The 19,061-nt window shown below is 39.2% G+C and overlaps 1 protein-coding gene across 1 annotated transcript in view; it reads right to left on the bottom strand.

Moving 5' to 3' along the window:
* Positions 1-2,496, bottom strand: part of RHOJ (ras homolog family member J) — a 90,676-nt gene extending 88,180 nt beyond the window's left edge. The window contains exon 1 of the mRNA XM_081228871.1: positions 1,809-2,496. Within this exon, the coding sequence (XP_081084997.1) occupies positions 1,809-2,052 (244 nt within the window). The 5' untranslated portion in view covers positions 2,053-2,496. The remainder of the gene's footprint in view (positions 1-1,808) is intronic.
* Between the last annotated feature and the right edge of the window lie 16,565 nt (positions 2,497-19,061).

The following is a 19,061-nucleotide window of genomic DNA, read 5'->3' as shown; positions in this document are numbered from 1 at the left end:
ATTTCTTGAGAGCTAAAACAAGGAATAGCCAAAATCTAAGATGCTTTGTTGCTCAAATAACAGCAAGTATGTACATGACTGAAACATAAAACAATTTGATCTTAGTGGAATCTAGCGGTGATCCAGCCTTTGTTTGATCTCTAATGTTTTTTATAGGCTAACTTTATCTCTAAAGATGGTTTTATCCTCTTTCTTCCTGGCACTGTACTGTAATTGCTTCACCCAATAGTTGGGGATGGGATATGTAATTTTTAAAAGCACTTGAAACCTCTCCCTTTAGTAGATTGCGGGTTCCATTCTTGATCTAAAAGTTTTTGAAATTAGGTACCAGCCAGTTCCCTATCCTGGCAGAAAGAGGGTGTAGAATAAATAACTTTTGCTAAGATGTTTACAGGTCGGGATCCCGATAATTTTCTTAAGTTGCAGACCTAATTTTACAATTACTTTTTTTTTCCCCCTCAGGGTGAAAGTCTACCTGTACTTCTCTTCATTCTGTTCTCATTAAAATGTTCTTCTCTGGGCACAGAAAAGCTTAAGAGAGCCAGTGTTCAAATTTGCTCTTAATTTCTACAAATACAGAAAAACCTGCTAGAAAGTGGATACTATTTTCACTGTGGTTCTCTCCCTGTCTGCTATGTAATAGTGTCGTAAATCATGTACATGTAGTAGTAGTAGGAGACGTAGGTGATTGTTTAGTTGTGGAAAAGAAGCTGCTTCCTACAGAAAGGATTTCAAATGACCTCACAGCAAAGCCAACGCTCACACAGGTTTCCTGTGGGCCATTTCCCCTTTGCTGCTCTGGACCCAAAGCTAAAGTGAAGAAGAGAAATTTTCCTCTCACAAAATCTCAAATCTCTGGTAACTCAAGCTGATCTCATAGTGAGCAAGTGGATCATCGTATTCCAAAAAGTCATAAAATCTAAGCTATTGTAAACCTGAAGCATTTTATGAATTTGCTTTTAAGAAATTTAGTAAGATTTGTTTTGGAGATTAAGAGAAAAAATAAGAGTCAAAGTGGAAAAATTTAAATAAGCTATCACACAACAAACTTCAGAACACTCGAAAAAATATACCTGAAAGAATTAAGTTGTGACTACAGTATCTTAACTGTCAGATCTTAAAGTATTTTATGCCATGTTTTGTGTTTTGGGGACATATGTTGAAATAAGTAAAATTTTATTTTTATCTTTATTTTTACCTTTAAAACATATTGATTAAAATCTTCTCTTTTCATTCAAGATACAGATTGCCTAGGAGATATTTAAAATCTTTCAGTACTTTTTCTTCAATCTACCTCCACAGGAAAATGAAAGTACATTAGGACAGCACCAATTATTATAGAAAAACGAATGTTCTAATGTTACTAATCTCAGCATTTCCTTTATAAATGGCATGTGGTGAATATATGAGAAGTGGCAAGAACACTTCTTTCACCAGTTGTGTGGTTAGTGTCGTTGTTGTTTTTTAAAGAACTGTGATACAATTACGCTACCTTTTAAAAAGTTCACATTAAAGAAAGTTGATGAATCTTCAGGCAAATGTTAAGTAAAATCTCTAGCCACAAATCTTAGAGGACGGTTCAGGGTATTTCCCCAGCGTTATTCATTTGGTTTAACTGGAGAAAAGTGTTACCGTAACATTGATATACAACTTGTCCTAACAACAGCAAAGACCTTGGTTTTACCTGGCTCCTGGCAGGCCCAGACCCAGCACTGACATTAGAGATAAGCCAGGCCCCTCTGAAGCTGGGCTGTCGTCTCCCGCCTCCTTCACCTCGTATGCAGGGGTAGGTTTTCCGCTTTTCTTACCTGCATAGTGGTCAAACACAGTGGGCACGTACTCCTCGGGGAAGGCGTCGTTGGCATAGCTCATGAGCAGGCAGGTCTTCCCCACGGCGCCGTCCCCTACCACCACGCACTTCAGCATCTTCTTCTCCTCGCGGCCACCGCAGCCGCAGCTGCTGTCATTTCCCTCCTGGCAGTTCATTCTCACGGCTCCAGCTGCTGTGACTGTGCCGCTGCCGTTGCTTCTCCTGCTTCTCCCGAAGCCCATGAAGCGAGCTGCAGGCTTGAGGTCACTCTGTCTTACTTTGGGGAACTCGGATCATGCAGAATCGTCCGAGGCGGCTGGCATGTGCCCTCTTGCTTACCATACTGGTCAAGAAAGGTAACACACACTGGGGAGAATGATTAAAAGCATCTGCCCCTTGCCCCCATCAGTTTGAGTTATGAATCCTCATTTTTCACCAAATTCTAGGGGCTTCTTGGGAGTCTAGAAATTTCAACAGCCTGAGGGTTTCACTCTGCTCTCCTGTTCTCCAAGCCTGGCTGAAGACACAGTGGAATTTCACTAAATCCTCCCCATTTTCCACTTCACATCTAACATGGAGGAAAGCTGGGCTTTTTAATGGAGTTTTTCCCTTGCTTCCTCCAGCTTGCTGAGTGTCAGGAAATCATGGGTTTCCTGCTGCATTCCATATTAGGATCAGTGGGCTGGAGAAGGCTGCAACAATGGGAGCTCTGTGTGTGTGTGTTTGTACTTCTGGGGAACGCTGCCAGGACATGGAGTGGGAAAACACTAGGGGTCCCACTGCAGACTCAAGCTGTCAGACTTCCTGTTTCATCCACGGCTGGGGAGGTTGTTTGCCTGTGGGCTGGCTGGGAAGAAGCTGACGAAAGGATGGAAACTGGGGAGTACTGTCGGCCACAGAAACAGAGGGAACCACACCAGCCGTTGTAGGATAACATATGACATCATCCCTCACTGAGTCACCAGTTAAAAGCTCTGCAGATTAAAACTGGACAGTTCTTCACATACTTAAGTGAGAAGCCCTAAGCAATTTGTCCTGGCAGTAAAGAAGAAAACCTTCCAGAGTTTCACTGTTACAAAGGGAAACGTTCTTGTAGATCGTAGGTATAAGATGTGTGATCGGGTTTATAAGCTGCCACATTTGAGCTCAACGCTCAAACGTGTATTCCAGACCCAAACATTTTTACGGTTGTAGCACATAAGAAATCAATCAGATGTGGGATGTTTGCATCTTCTTATTAGCGAATAAACACACATGTGCTTGGCTCACCCTTACTTTTGGAAATGAGAGTGTGTGGGATGGCTGTATTGGTTTGTTTCAGGTTCCCAAACGTTGCTTTTGCTTGAACAGTTCCGTTTATGATTTAGTCTTCTCCCCTCGGTCAGCCTGGCCTTCTTCAATTACAAAGGAGCCATTGGCAGCTAATTTATTTGTCTATTGGGTGACTCAAAATGAAGCCTCTTTGAAGCTCTATGTTTGATTAATGTACCCGGTCTTAGAAAAGAAGTGGAACTCTGCAAGTGATTTTGACAAATGGGTCAAGTACTTTTTTGATGGGGGAACTATGTGTTTCTTTGAGATTTTTGAGCACTCAGTTTTAAGAATTCAGATTATTTATCCATTTGATATGAGGAGGTTTTTCTTTGTGTGTGTGGTGGGGCGTGAGAAGTCTGTTTTAATGAGTGGCTATCAATAATATCTATATCCACATATGTATGCTACTATATAATAGATATAGCCTCCCATTTCTTCTGTGTTGTATTATAGTAACACTTGCCATAGTGTTTAGTGTCCCAATATTTCTTTCCTATAAAGGGATGGTGTTTCAGTCAGGTTGTTGTGTATCTACTAGATTATGTTGCTGTAACAACTCCCAATGCTCAATAATTTAAAATAATATGTATTTCAATGAGGTATCACCTCACACCTGTCAGAATGGCTACTATCAAAAAGTCTAAAAATAACAGATGTTGATAAGGATGTGGAGAAAAAGGAACACTTGTACACCATTGGTGGGAATGTAAATTGGTGCAGCCACTATGGAAAATAGTATGGAGGTGCCTCAAAAAACTAAAAATAGAGTTACCACATGATCCATTGATTCTACTCCTGGGTATATATCTGGAAAAAATGAAAACACAATTGAAAAGGATACATGCACCCCAATGTTCATAGCAGCACTATTTACAATAGTCAACACATGGAAGCAAACCAAGTGTCCATTAACAGACAACTGGATTAAGAAGAAGATGTGTTATATATATATACAATGGAATATTATTCAGCCATAAAAAATGAGATTCTGCCATTTGCAGCAATGTGGATGGACCTAGGGGATATTATGCTTAGTGAAATAAGCCAGACAAAGAAAGCCAAATATTGTATGTTATCACTTATGTGTGGAATCTTAAAAAAAATCAAATAAATGTATATGTAAAGCAGAAACAGACTCACAGATATAGAAAACAAACTCGTAGTTACCAAAGGGGAGAGGGAAAAGGAGAGGGACAAATTAGGGCTAAGGATTAACAGATACAAACTACTACATATAAAATAGATAAGCAACAAAGATATACTGTATAGCACTGGGAATCATAGCCATTTTCTTGTAATAACTTATAAAGGAGTAAAATCTGCAAAAATATGGAATCATGCTGTACACCTGAAACTAATATATATTGTAAATCAATGATACTTCAATAAAAATAAATAAAATAATGCATATTTCTTGCTCACATTGTATCTGTATTATGTATTTTTATCATCTTCATTCAGGGATCTAGGATGGTGGAGTAGCCACATTGAGGACATTGATGATTACTGTGGCAGAGGAAGAAATTAATGTAGTAAGTGACATTGGCTCCTTTCTTTTCCCATAATAAAAACCTATTTTTATTTTATTTTATTTATATATATTAAAGTATAATTGATTTACAATGTTGTGTTTCAGGTGTACAGCACAGTGATTCTCTCTCTCTCTCTCTCACTCACACACACACACACACACACACACACACACACACACACACACATATATTCTTTTTTGGATTCTTTTCCCTTATAGGTTGTTACAAAAATTGAGTAGAGTTCCCTGTGCTATACAGTAGATCCTTGTTGGTTATCTGTTTTATATATAGTAGTGTGTAGATGTTAATCTCAATCTCCTAATTTATCCCTGCCTCGCCTCTTTCCCCTTTGGTAGCTATAAGTTTGTTTTCTATGTCTGTGGGTCTATTTCTCTTTTGTGAGTAAGTTCATTCGTATCTTCTTTTTCTTTTCTTTTTTTTTTTTTAAGATTCCACATATAAGTGATATCATATGGTATTTTTCTTTCCCTTTCTGACTTCACTAGTATGATAATCTCTAGGTCCATCCATGCTGCTACAAATGGCATTATTTCATTCTTTTTATGTCTGAGTAATATTCCATTACACATTAGCTCTTAAAGCTTCCTTCTGGGGGTGACATTTCTGTTCACATTCACTGGCCAAAGCAAGTCACATACTCATACTACCCAACAGGGTCAGAAGTATAATCCTACCACGTGCCAGGAAGGGAGAACTAAATACTGGTGAACAGCCTAAATAGTTTAGACAACCAGAGGTAGTTTCGTTGAGGTTAAGTAACAAGTGAGAAAGTTGAATTGTTTATTTTTAGTGCCGTTCTGAAGCATTTGAAGGCACCGATGACTGCATGTGATTTATGTAATTTCATTTTCATTCAGTCTACCTGAAACATCTGGAATTTGTAATAATAAAATTGCAGTTGGCTCAAGCGTGAAGGCGGCAGCCAAACAAACCTGTGCACATGAAGGGGTGATTGACAGTGTCAAGAACCCCATCCTGAAGATTAATAAGGCCACTTTGAGCACAGGCGATGATGTGTCTTTGGTAGAATTTTGAGGAGGTTCTGCCTTTGACCTTGTATCTGAGATCAGCCAGTAAATGTGGCATGGAGTAAATACTCCATTCAAAGATAGAGTTCTCAAACATGGCTGCCCAGCATGTGTTCCTACATTACAAATATGCCCCAGCCCACTGAGTACTTGGCCTAGGAATAAAAGGAGATATAAGATTGGGTGAAATTTTGCTACATCTGTGTGTAAGCTAAACCTTGTACCAGCAGACACAGATATTTAAGTTCATGCCGATTGCTCTGTGGATCACAATTTAAGACATTTAAGAGACCTGAAGCAACCAATTATGGGTCTTTTACCTCTCACTCAAAACCCAATCTGACATATTGGATTATATGCAAAGATGGATCATGGCCATTGAGAATGTTGGCTATATTTCTCAAGATAAACTCTTCCATCGCTATTTATGTTACCCCCACCACCACCCCGCCAAATCGAATATTTACAGGGAAAAATGTCTGAGACATTCTAGTAAAAATGGTCAAGAAAGTTAGAATTTTATTAGCCTGCTGATTATATGGATCATATTGTCCATGTGAGAATAAATCTTTTTAAATATTAAAAAATTGACCTGAATCAGAATAACAGAATCTTAAAAAAAAAAAGTAAAGATAATGCAGCATTGTTCTTATAGGTCTGTTAGTCCATAGAATTGTGACTACTTGTCCAGATAGGATGGTCAAGAATATAATTTCAAAAGTTTATAGGTATGAATTTAGAAGTGGTATGAAGACCATTTGCTAAACTGTTCTTTACCAGATGTCTGTACCATGTCAGCGATTGAGTGGTGGTTTTATAGTCATTAATTATTTGGTTTACCTCAAGCACCAAGTTTACACAAACTTACCAGTACATGGTGAAATCTTGCTGGATGATATTTCCTGCTTTTTCCAAGAGATCTTAATTCCTTGGCTCCCTCTTTTCCTGTGAGCTTTGGCTTCACATGAATTTTCCCAAATGCCAGCAGAGTGCTTTTGCATAAAATTCTGATTCTTCTGATTGACTCCAGTTTTAGGCTGACTTTAAATAAATGAGCCCAGACTTTCTCCCTTGTCTACTTTTTTTTTTTTTTCTTTTGTGCTTGAAAGTAGAAGTTACTCAGGGAAATAATGCAGTTGGGTCAGATACTCTGATTCTGGATTAGCCTCTATGTGGGAGACTGTTAAGACTCTAGTCTTAGGAATGTGGGATGTGCTGTGGTTCCTATGATTCCGGGATGCCCAGCCCAGCCCAGCCACGAGTCACCCCCATCCCAGAGAAAGCCTTCTGTGGAGCTAACATGGAAGTCAGGCCCCTGGTGGTAGAGGGTATGGTGTGAGACAGGAGGGCTGCATAGTTCTAGGGGTTCTGACCCAAATCTCCCACTGGAACTAAACCTGAAGATTATTTGGGGCACTGCTAAAAGTTAACAGGCTGTCCTAAGACTGGCCTGGACTGGAACCACTCCCCACCAAGGCCGGTGAATAGTTGCCACCAGGGATACTTCTGGATATGTGTTTTTTATCTGTCAGGCCACCTGCATTCAGCCTCTGGCTATTGCCCCTGTCATATCATATCATATATCATCTATTCATATATCAGCCACGTTTTCTGGGTGTGATCTTTTTATAGTTCCAGGAATGGCTTTCATTTTTCTTGCTTGAAGAAATTTTCTTCCTTTGCCAAATCTCTTAATTCTTATAGAAATAGATTACTTGCAGCTCTAAGGCAGATGGGGACTTCTTTCTGTCTTAGGACAGAAGAGGCCGATTTGATCAGTAACAGTCAAGGTGTGTGTGTGTGTGTGTGTGTGTGTGTGTGTGTGTGTTTCTTTTCTGTGTTTCACTATTGCATACCTTAATTCTGAAAACAAAGCCTTGTTCCAGAAAGAGTCCTGTGGGTGATCTGACTTTTTTATTGGGTCTCTCACCATAGAAACCCAGTGGTTAGAGAACTTTGAAGTTCCCCCTATCCAGAAAATCTGGAGAAAGGTAACAGTTTAGAAAGAAACTTTTCATGGATTCCTGATCTTCCAGATGGAGAGGTGTATTTTGGAAGGTGGAGAAATTTGAGATTGAGGTGGTGCTGGGTTGTTCCTTCATCGAGGTCACAGAGCAGTAAATAGCTGGTGGAAATAGCCATTTTAGTCAACAAAGATCCTTGATGATTGTTTCAATGGGTTAGTGATATGGACCCAAGAAGCCTAACGTCACTGGATTGGTTATTGTCTGGGTGGACAAGCATCACAGTGTTACCACCACAGGCTGAACTTCTGTGGGCTCTGGGCCATCACCCATCTGTTGCCTGGTTTTAACATAGGATCTATTGGGAGAGTGAGAAAGATTGGTGTAAATCTTCCACCTCTGCTAGAAAATTCAAAATTTGACCTCTGCTTAGGATGCATTATTGTCATATAAAAAATGACCTAGAGGGGTGGGATAGTGAGGGTGGGAGGGGATACGGGGATATATGTATGCATATGGCTGATTTACTAACAGAAACTAACACAGCATTGTGAAGCAATTATACTCCAATAAAGATGTATTAAAAAATTAATACATAGATTGAGAACTTGAAGGGCCTCTCAACAATAACAGGGGATATCTGTTATGTGCAAGAAGGCATTTTGGTTGTTGTGACTGGATGAAACACAAAAATGAGTCCTCCTGAGAGCCTGCAGGTTACTGGCCAACTCCTTGTTGTGAAACACTAAATGCAGAGGGAAATGCAATTCTACTCTGTAGATTTAATGTGTGTTTATATTTCTTGAACACCCACTTGCTAATTGACTTGTATCTAGAAATCATATGCATCAGAAGAAAGAAACATAAAGACTACCAAGGCTGAAGTGAGATCACAGCTTGAATCTCAGATTCAGTGTTTGTGCATGATAGGGACTGAAAGGAAAGATCTGGAAACTGACTCCCAGTGGGATAAGTGGAGAGAGAGTTAGGGGAAAGAAAACATCTTCAAACAAATCTATAAAAAAACCTCAGAACAGAGGAAGGAAGAGAATTAAAGTCTTCCATGACTGTAATCCCAGCAACAGTAGGCAGAGGGTGGGTGGAGTCATTATGCAGAAGGACACATAGTTTTCAGGTTGAATGCCCTAGAAAGTCAGCTTCGTGGCAATAAGAATTGTCAAGATGCAGAATTCTTTTGGAGTGAGAATTCCAGACAATTTTATGCAATTTTCTTTTTTTGTTGTTTTTCTGTTCACTCTTTATTGTGCTGACTTATTAAAGGCACTGTGGGTACTTCAACAGTGTTAAATAGTGGTTCCTAATTTGTGTCTATTGATTTTGATCATGTACTATTTGTCAGTTATTTGGTACTTTACTTCACTTTTTGGAAAACTAAAAAAATTATAATCAATTTTGTGAGATTCATATCTCCTTTGTTTACTCTGGAAGTCTAAAAGTAACTTCTTTTTACTTTAATGTTGTATGATAAAATAATATCATTTTTACTGACTTTATATTGGGAAAATTGACAATATGCTTAAAATGGTTTTGTTCTTATAAATTTCACATATGCTTTTTTAATCCAATTTTTATTTCATTTTTCCGTATCAGAGAAAGACAATCCTTCAAAAATGCCCACATCTCTGAAGCATTCATGTCTAATTCTAATGTATAGCACATTCCAAGTACCCAAAGATTTGTTTCTATTGGACTTCCATTTTTTATTATGTCTCAGAATCTTTCCAAATCTCAATCTTATTGAATCTGGAAGGAACTTTTTATGTTTATTAAATCCAACTTTCCAAACAGTAAAGGCATTTTCTTTATGGCATGGCTCACAGGCTGTGTCCTTTTCATGACTACTATTGTTCACTATATGAAGCAGCAACCACTATTATTTACTATTTTAATAATCAGTGTGCAGTTGGCTCTGTAGTGGACATCTGTTGTTTTTGCCTATCTAAGATTTCTTTCCTCTTTTGGTAATAGCATTGCAGTTTCCCTTCTGCCTCTTTTCTATCTTCAGTCCAGGTTGTTCATCTGGGGCTGACCCCACCCTCTAGTGCAGGAGTGGGCACATGATCCAGGTGTGGCAAATGAAAATTATCTCTGGGGTTTTAGCTGATGCTCTCTGGAAATAGGTGCTCTTTCCCCTGGAATTTCTCTCACTAAGGATCACATAAGCTTGCTGTTGGGGCCATCTTTGCCACCAGGTGTAAAGGTCCTGCCTGATGCTGATAATAATAGTGGTGATAAAGTAGTTTATGTCGGGCTTCCCTGGTGGCACAGTGGTTGAGAGTCCGCCTTCCGGTGCAGGGGACACGGGTTCGTGCCCCGATCCGGGAGGATCCCACATGCCGCGGAACGGCTGGGCCTGTGGGCCATGGCCCCGGAGCCTGTGCTCCGCAACGGGAGAGGCCACAACGGTGAGAGGCCCGCGTACTGCAAAATAAATAAATAAATAAAAAGTAGTTTATGTCTTTTAACCACTTAATCCTCTCCTAAAACCTATGAGGTGAACATTATTATCATTGCCATTTCTATCATTTAAAAAACTGAGGCTAAGTGAAATCAGGTGATTTGTTAGTGTCAAACAGCTAAGAAGTGGTGGATCCAGGATTCTAGGTCTGGCAGCTTGCTTCTAGAGCTTATATTTTTAACCATTATACTACAGAAAAACATAGCTGAAAGAGAGAAAAAACAGATTCTGGCTCATATAATTTGAGCCCTTGGATCCAGCTATTCTTTACACAGCCCTGGATTTCCCTTTTGAATGAGCCAAAGCATTCTCATTTTGATTTAAATTAACTTGGGATGATTTTCTATTATTTTCACATGAAGGAGCCCTGGCTGGTGCCTGAAAGAGTGATGGGGAAGTCTTGGGTAAACTGTGCTTCACCATGTGGTATTTGAGACAATGCATGAAGAGAGGACTTGCTTAATAAACCTATGCTTGCTTAACAAAGCTATGAAATGCTGGAGGGAGCATTCTGGACACATGTGATTATAATTTGAGTTGATTTTCTCTTCAAATTTATGCTTTTGTTTTTACATGGTACTATAGACTGAATGTTTGTGTCCCCCAAAGTTCATATGTTGAAATCTTATCTCCAGCATGATGGGGTTTGAAGGTGGGGTCTTGGGAAGTGATTAGATCATGAAGATGAAGCCCTCATGAATGGGATTAGTGCCCTTATAAAAGAGACCCCAGAGGGCTCCCTTGCCTCTTCTACCATGTGAGGACACAGCAAGAAGACAGCTGTCTATGGACCAGGAAGTGGGCTTCCACCAAATACCAAATCTGCAAGAATCTTGATCTTGGACTTCCTAGCCTCCAGAGTTATGAGAAATAAATTTCTGTTGTTTATAACCGTCTAGTATTCTGTTATAGCAGCCCAAACAGACAAAGGCACATGGTTAAGAACTAGATATAAGTCACTTATGCCCCTACTGTGTAAACTATAAGGAAATCCTCATTAACTAATGACTTTTTGCCTTTGAAATAAAAATAATCACATCTCTAGAATATAGTTATGAATATATAAAAGACCTAAGGAACACAGTTGGACCCCAACTAGCTTAAGCTAAAAGACGTTTATAGTCATGTAACTGGGGTTTGCTATAACTGGGTTTGACTGATCCAGGAATTAATGTTGCCACTAGGATCCATTCTTCGTCTCCTACTTCTGGGTTGGCTCCATCCTCAGGCTCTACAAAAGGGCCTCTGGCATCTCTGGGCTACTCCACAGCCACAGTGGAGGGAAGCTTCACTTCCTCAGCCACCCAGCCTGGTAGGGAGGAGAGTGTATATCTTGGCATTTCCTCATAAGGGCTAGGTTTCTCTCTGACTTGGGTTAAGTGAGATGCTGATGGGTTTAAGCCAATCAAGCTGCACCCCTTGTGTCATGGAATCACAGGGCTGAAAATGGAGAATGGAACTGAGGGAGGAAACTCTAGATATTGATGTTAAGAAAGAAAGTGAAAAAAAATAGTAATAGTAATAGTAATAATAATAGTGCTACCGGGTGGTAGTTGTAATAGTGATGATAATAATAATAATGGCTGTATGTGTTAGCATATATTAACATATCTAATTCTTACCACAACTCTATGAGAAGAGTGCCATTAACTTCTCACTTTACAGAGGAAGTCATTAAGACACAGAGAGATTAAGTTCACACCCCTAGGAAGTGGCAAAGCCAGGATTCCCACAAACACTCTGGCTATAGAACCTTACTCTTCACTTGGTTATGTTAAGAACGGATGCTGAGTCACAAACAGTGAGTATCCTACATTCAGTTTCCACCCGTCAATGATAATCTTTGGCCTTTTATTTAAGAGCCTGTAACATGCAGCAATGTTTAGTGCTGTGCCCTACAATCCATACCTCATTTGGTCTGTTTGCAGGGATCGTGTGTGGTAGCCTATCAGTTTCTGAACTCTGGTACTTCAGCCATTATCTCTATGCCTTTATTCTTACTGAAGGTGATGATAAAGCACTATATTTCTTAGTGTATCATCTCTGCAGCTGATCCCAACCATGCCTGAATCAAGGATGCCTATTAAATGTCCTTCTCTCCTGTTTGTTTTCATGGCCATCTCTTGCATAATCAAAATAAGATTGGAACTGTAAGTCTGAAACATTATTGCTTGGTGCCATATAGGATAGGGGCCATCTAATAGGAGCCATCTTCTGTTTGGTTTAATTTTTGTTTTCTTTTTCCTGGTAGGTAAATTTGGCACATAATAGGAAATGTTTATTTCCTCTGACTTTGGATACAAAAGCTTATTGTCAGATAAGCTGACTGCCTTTGATACCACTTTTTTTTTTTTTTAAGAACTAACTACAATTTTGCCCACTCACTTCCTTTCTCCAAAATATATTTTGGACATAAACTTGTTTAAAAAAACAAAGCCAACACATTCTCTATGCCATGAAAACATAAGATACTGTTACCAGACCAAGTCAACTGGATGAATAACAGCTTCCTGGGAGAATAACTATATCCATTTCTAAAGTTCTTTTATTCAGTTAACATCTGGCTCATTGCAGTTATTCTTAGTATTTCTTAAGCTACTGGAATCAATAAAATGCTTAGTCTTAAGTTATTCTGGACTGAAGATCTTTTAAAAAAATGTTGTAATTCTCTTTCTGTCATTGGGAAAAGCTCCCTTAGAGTAAATGTGAATTTTCAAAATCTGGTTGAGGAGATGGGATTTGTGAAGCCTGATTAGCTAAACCTTCTGTGGTTTTAGATTCAGGCCTGACTATACTGAAAGAAGCAGATTCCATAAAATGAAGTGACAGCTCAATTGGTTTGATAAGCCTTTGTAGAGATATAGATTTTCCACTGTCTTTCCTTAAGCCTTTCCTTAACCTCAGAAATAATTCTACAATTGACACTGGTATGACATAGCTCCTCTCACAGTTATGCTAGAAAAATCAAATGAGGATTTGGAGAAGCAGAGGGTTCTTCTATGAGACAGTAGGGTAAGCCATTAAATCCCAGATGGTAGGACTTCCCTTGTGGCACAGTGGTTAAGAATCTGCCTGCCAAGGTAGGGGACACGGGTTTGAGCCCTGGTCCGGGAAGATCCCACATGCTGTGGAGCAATGAAGCCCGTGCGCCACAACTACTCAGCCTGCGCTCTAGAGCCCGTGAGCCACAACTACTGAGCCCATGTGCACAAGTACTGAAGCCCCCATGCCTAGAGCATGTGCTCCACAAGAGAAGTCACCGTAATGAGAAGCCCACGCACTGCAACAAAGAGTAGCCCCCGCTCGCCGCAACTAGAGAAAGCCCGCGTGCAGCAACGAAGACCCAACGCAGCCAAAAATAAATAAATAAATAAAAAATAAATTTTTATATATATATATAAAATCCCAGATGGTAGATTCTGCTCAGATGCCACCATTCTCTCCTCCAGTGCCAGGATAGGTGTCATCACGGTGTGCTGGTTCTAGCTGAGTTTGGATGTGATGGCCAAGTCCCTCTCAACACTGTGCTCCAGGCATCTACCACAAACTGAGTGGCATGCAAAGTAAAATCCTCTTCCAGTCTTGTTCAACCTTCAGTAGAGAGAGCAAGTAACTCTTCCTGTAATCAAGGAGGAAGGAGAAAAGGGAGGTTTTAACATTTAATGAACAAGTATCATATGTTAGGCACTGTGCTGAGAAATTTTGCACACTTATCACATTGAATCCTTTTAATAATCAGAGAGGTGGGTGCCATGGTTTCCATTGTTCTTAAGTGGAAACAGAGGCTCAGGACCAAAGTCGCAGAGCTGGTAGATTACGTGATGGAGCAGGGGTTCAAGTCCAAGTCTGAATCTGAAGGCCATATTTCACTTGCTTTTTAAGCCTTTTTTAGAATCACTTTTAATAATCAATTGTTTATATGATTTTAAATGTATAGGTTTGGGAAAATGGCTGGAAGTATAGTTTACCATGGATTTATTAATTTCTGCAACAGATATCCATTGAGCACCTACCAGGTACTGGGGATATCGTGGTGAACAAATCGGATAAAAAACACTGCCACCTTTGTGGAACTTACATTCCAGTCAGAGGGACCAGCCAGTGCAAATGCCCTAATGGTGTTATCCCTGGAATGTCTGAGCTCCAGTGTGCCTGGAACAGAATGACTGAGGGATAAAGTGATGGAGGAAGCAGAGTGCCAGGCTGTGGGTTTTTTAGGTCATGGTATAGATTTTGGCCGAATGTGTTAGGGAGCCACTGAAGACTTGGAATAGAGGGGTCATGTGATTGGGCATATTTTAAAAGGATCACCCTAGCTTCTGTGAGGAACATAGACTGGGAACTGGAGGAGGATGAAAGCAAGGAGAGCAGCTGTAATAATCCACGTTAAATATGGTAGTGGCTTGGGCCAGAGAGGAAGTGGAGATAAGAGGTCATATTCTGGGTACAGTAGTGATCTGAAGGATTGTGTGTAGGTTATGAGATAATAAGATGAATCAAGGATGAACCCTGGAGATTCTGCCCTGAGCAACTGGAAGGATGGAACTTCCATTAGCTGGGACAGTGAGTAGAGATTTGGGGGTAGGGAAGATCAAGATTTCAGTTTTGGAGACGGTGTGTCTATTGGACAGAGACATGTATGGTCCTGGATTTCAGGGGAGAGATGGGGCTTGGGATAGATTTGCCTCCCTGGAGAAAGGAGAAATCTCTTGAGGTTAGAGGAGCAAAGGAGACTGAGGAGAGCAAGGAGAGAGTCTCAAGGAGGAACATAAGGAAACGTGGTGTCCAGGAGACAAGTGAGGAAGGTATTTCCCAGAGGAGGCAGTAATCAATAGTGCTGAATGCTGCTGACTTTTTTTTTTTTAGATTTGCTTTATACATTTATTCTTCATTTTGCAAAAGAATTTGAAAAAGCTTTATTGTAAAATAAAACAGATGAAAAAAACCACATAAAATAAATGTATAGTTATTATATTACTATTGTTGTTATTTATTTTTATAAGATGGACTTCCTTATAAACTCCCCAGGTCAAGAAATAGAAGTTTGCCAGCCATCCCAGAAATCCTTTCATGTGCTCCAATCCCAGCTTATCCTTTTCTCTGAGAGTAACCAGGCTCCTGGCTTCTATAGCAATCACCTCCTTGTGTGTATATTTCTAATAGTTTATCGCTTATCCCTAATTGGGGGCATGCTAAGGATACTACAGCTTAGCTGTAAAAGAAGTCGTTTAAGTCTCTTTTAGTTTATAGGTTTCCCCTACTTCTTTTTCTTTTCCCTATAATTTATCTGTTGGAAAACCCCAGGGCATTTGATCTGTAGAATTTCCCACAGTCCTGATTTATTGATTGCGTGCTATGATATAGCTCAATATGTTCCTCCGTTTTCTATATTTTTGGTGATTGACAGCTGGATGCAGAAGTTGTTCAGACTCAGTACTGCCCCTTTGGCAAGACTAGCTCTGCATGCTCAGAATCTGCTCTGCTACTGGGCTACACTTTGGCACCACTAAGGTGGTGGTGAGGTCTTTCCCCCATAAAGAACACGGTATCTGCTTCTCTCTTTTGTGGTGATTTTAGCAGCCATTCATGCTCATTACCTAAATCTATTAATTCTTTAGAGCTTGCAAAAGAATGGCATTCTTATTCTATAATTTCTTCTTCATTTATTACTTGGAATATTTTACAATGAGATGATTTCTATCATCCACTTGGTGGGTACTCAGGGGTACTCAGTTTATGTAGCAATGACAATGTATATACTTGACTCTTCTTTTTTTTTTATGATGCCACAGATTTCATTAATCCGCAGGCTAAAATACAGAGATATATGATGTACTTAAAAGTTTTACCACAGCTGGGTGGATATAAAGAAGAAAATTTCATAGAGGCTGCTGACTTTCAAGTAAGAAGGGGACTGACTACTGACTGTGGGATTTTGCAATGTCAAGGTCACTGGTGATCTTGACGAGTGGTTTTGGTGAAGTTGATGGGAGCAAAAAACTGACTGGAGAGGTTTAATAGAAGGAACAGAGAAATTGGAGGTTCTTTTTCTTTTAAAGAAAGAATTAACAGCATAGTTTTTCATGCTGATGGGAAAGACCTAATAAAAGGGGAAAAACTGATATAGAGAATAGAGGGAGAATTGTTGATGAGAGGAAAGGTGTTCACAAGTTTTTGCAATGAAGAAGGAGATAAAAATATTTCTTCTTGGTGATCTGATAATGACAGCTTTGTCACTGAAATATGGTTTCAAGTGGTGTATCTTAGTGATATCAGAATCTCAAACAGCCTGGTCCATTACTTGAAAGCTGGCCTATCAGGATTTTAAATGTTGGAGCTAAAATGGCCGGATTTGTTACAAAGATTGACCTATAGTGAAAAGGGCTCCACTGCTGAGAGTCCGATTTCTTTCCCCCAGGACATGATGATGTTCTTGACCGGCCCCAGAAAAAAAAAAAGATTACGTATGATTAGGGTATATTTGAAAACCATATCTAAATGTTATAGTAGAACCTGAAAAAATGCTGTCAGAATTGGATGCTGTCTGAGTGGATTTGGAATTGGTTCAAATCACTAAACTTCCTGCTCTCTTGTGTGATGTGCTCCTTGACTTAGCATCTGACAGAGCTTTGAGAGTGATCTTCAGTGAAAAATCATCATATAATTTTTGGATTCTTTGCTTAATTCAGTTATAAGCTCTCTGACAGACCCATCCTCAATTGCCATTCCTGATATCTACAATTGTGATTTAGGATTTTACAGCATATTAGAGATAAAGTGTAAGAAAATAAATCACCCATATGTGGATGGAAACTGATGTAAGTTGGCGTGGAGCTGGATGCCTTGAGGAAAAATTGCAAACAATATTCTACTTCTTACTTACATGTAATCATTATCATTTTTATTTTCAAATTATATTTTTATTATTTAATATTGGGATGAGTTCTGTCTCTTTTTTTTTTTAACCTAAAATTCATAGCACTGTGTCAACTGACTGCCCATGATGTGGTCTTCAGTTGCCAAAAGTTGGAGAAACACTAGTCTAGGTCATGCAGGGACATGTAGCCTTTGGAAAAAAGTTTGGATTGTATTCAAGGGCAGTGGGAAGCCACCGAAACACATTAAGCAGGGGAATGATATAGTTTTATCAGTGTTTTAAATAAAGATCCTCTAGTTATATTGGTTAGAGAGGTACAAATGTGGAATTACAGAGATCAATAAGAAACTGAGAGTTGATGGTTACTTGGACTAGAGTGGTGGCAAAGTAGATAATAATATTTAGCATCTATTGAGTACTTACTATAATGATCCTATGAAAGAGATACTGTTATTGGTCCCAGCTTTACAGATGAAGAAACTGAGGCACAATGAAGCAAAGTAATTTGTCTAAGGACACACAGCTAAGAGATTGGAACTTGGATTTCAATCCAAATAATCTGATTCCATAGTTCATGATCTTAATCACTGAACTATTTGCCTTTCTTAGATGGAGATGCAAAAAGTAGATGAAGATATATTTAGAGATAGGATCAAGAGGACTTGATAATGAACGGGCTATGGGTGGTGATGAAATGGAAGACACAGAGGTGACTCCCATGTTTCTCCCTGAGTCAACTAGAAGGATTCCATATTTATTGAAATAGAGAAAGACTGAAGGATACACAGATTTGGAGTGCAGCTTGGCAGGTAGAGGCTAAGATGCCTGTCAGACATCCAAGTGAAGATATCCAGTAGTCTGTGGCCCATGTTGAATTACAGCTCAGGAGAGAGGTCTGGGCTTGAAGAGATCTATCTGGGAACTGGCAGCTTATTGGAAACCATGGTTGTGCTTTGAGTCAGCCCACAAACAATGCAATACCTGACACGAAATGGGGACCCAGTGATGCTGAATGAATTTGTAGAAGAGCCGTGGATCTTTGGATTTGCTGTGCACCATATATAGTACAGATTCCTGCTATTCAAAGTTTATCTTTCTGGATGTTAGGTGGTTAATAATATCCACTCGAAACAATCTCACTCCTCAGATGTTTCCAATGAAACTACTGTGAAAGAAAAACACTCTGAGAACTTCCCTGGTGGTCCAGTGGTTAAAACTTCGCCTTCCAATGCAAAGGGTGTGGGTTTGATCCCTGGTCCGGGAGCTAAGATCCCACATGCCTTGCAGCCAAAAAAACAAAACATAAAACAGAAGTAATATTGTAATAAATTCAATAAAGGCTTGGTCCACATCAAAAAAATCTTTAAAAAAAGCTAAACACTGAAAAATATCCATTTTGAACATGTCCATGAACAGTTAAAACTGTCTGTTTAATGAGTAGCCCTAATGATCTGTATTCTTAGTTTGCTAAGAGATAAACATTTTTTTTTCTTTTTAGTTCTAGAACTCCCCAGTATTATTAACCAAGATAGTGGGTATTGAAAACAATAACTTTTCTTATCTTTCACATCTTAATAACCTCATGTTTTAAGATAGTTTGGACATTTTAAAATTTAGAATAACTTTAAAGAAGAATTGAAAGAATATTATAAAGAACTCCCATGCATTCGAAATGCAGATTCACCAATTATTAGCATTTTGCCACATTTGCTTTATCATGCCTTCTCCCTCTATATTATACACATAGTATTTCCCGGACCTTTTTGAAAATATGTTGCAGACGTCATATTCCTTTACTCCTAAATACTTAAATATGTATTTCCTAAAGATAAGCTCATTCGCATGTATAGCCATAGTACAGTGCTTAAATTCAGGAAATAATAGCATCTTTATAATACCATTTTATAATTTGAGATCTATATGCAAGTTTCTTCATAGCAATCTGTCCCCCATTCCCACACCCCCTCCAGTAGAGGATCCAACCTAAGATCATGCATTTCATTTAGTCATCATGTCTCTTTAAATCTCCTTTAGTT

This window comes from Mesoplodon bidens (genome assembly GCF_964165515.1).
Source record: "Mesoplodon bidens genome assembly, chromosome: 3".
Classification (NCBI taxonomy): domain Eukaryota; kingdom Metazoa; phylum Chordata; class Mammalia; order Artiodactyla; family Ziphiidae; genus Mesoplodon; species Mesoplodon bidens.
The sequence above is the reverse complement of the archived record's forward strand: the minus strand, read 5'-3'. Positions and strand labels throughout refer to the sequence as shown.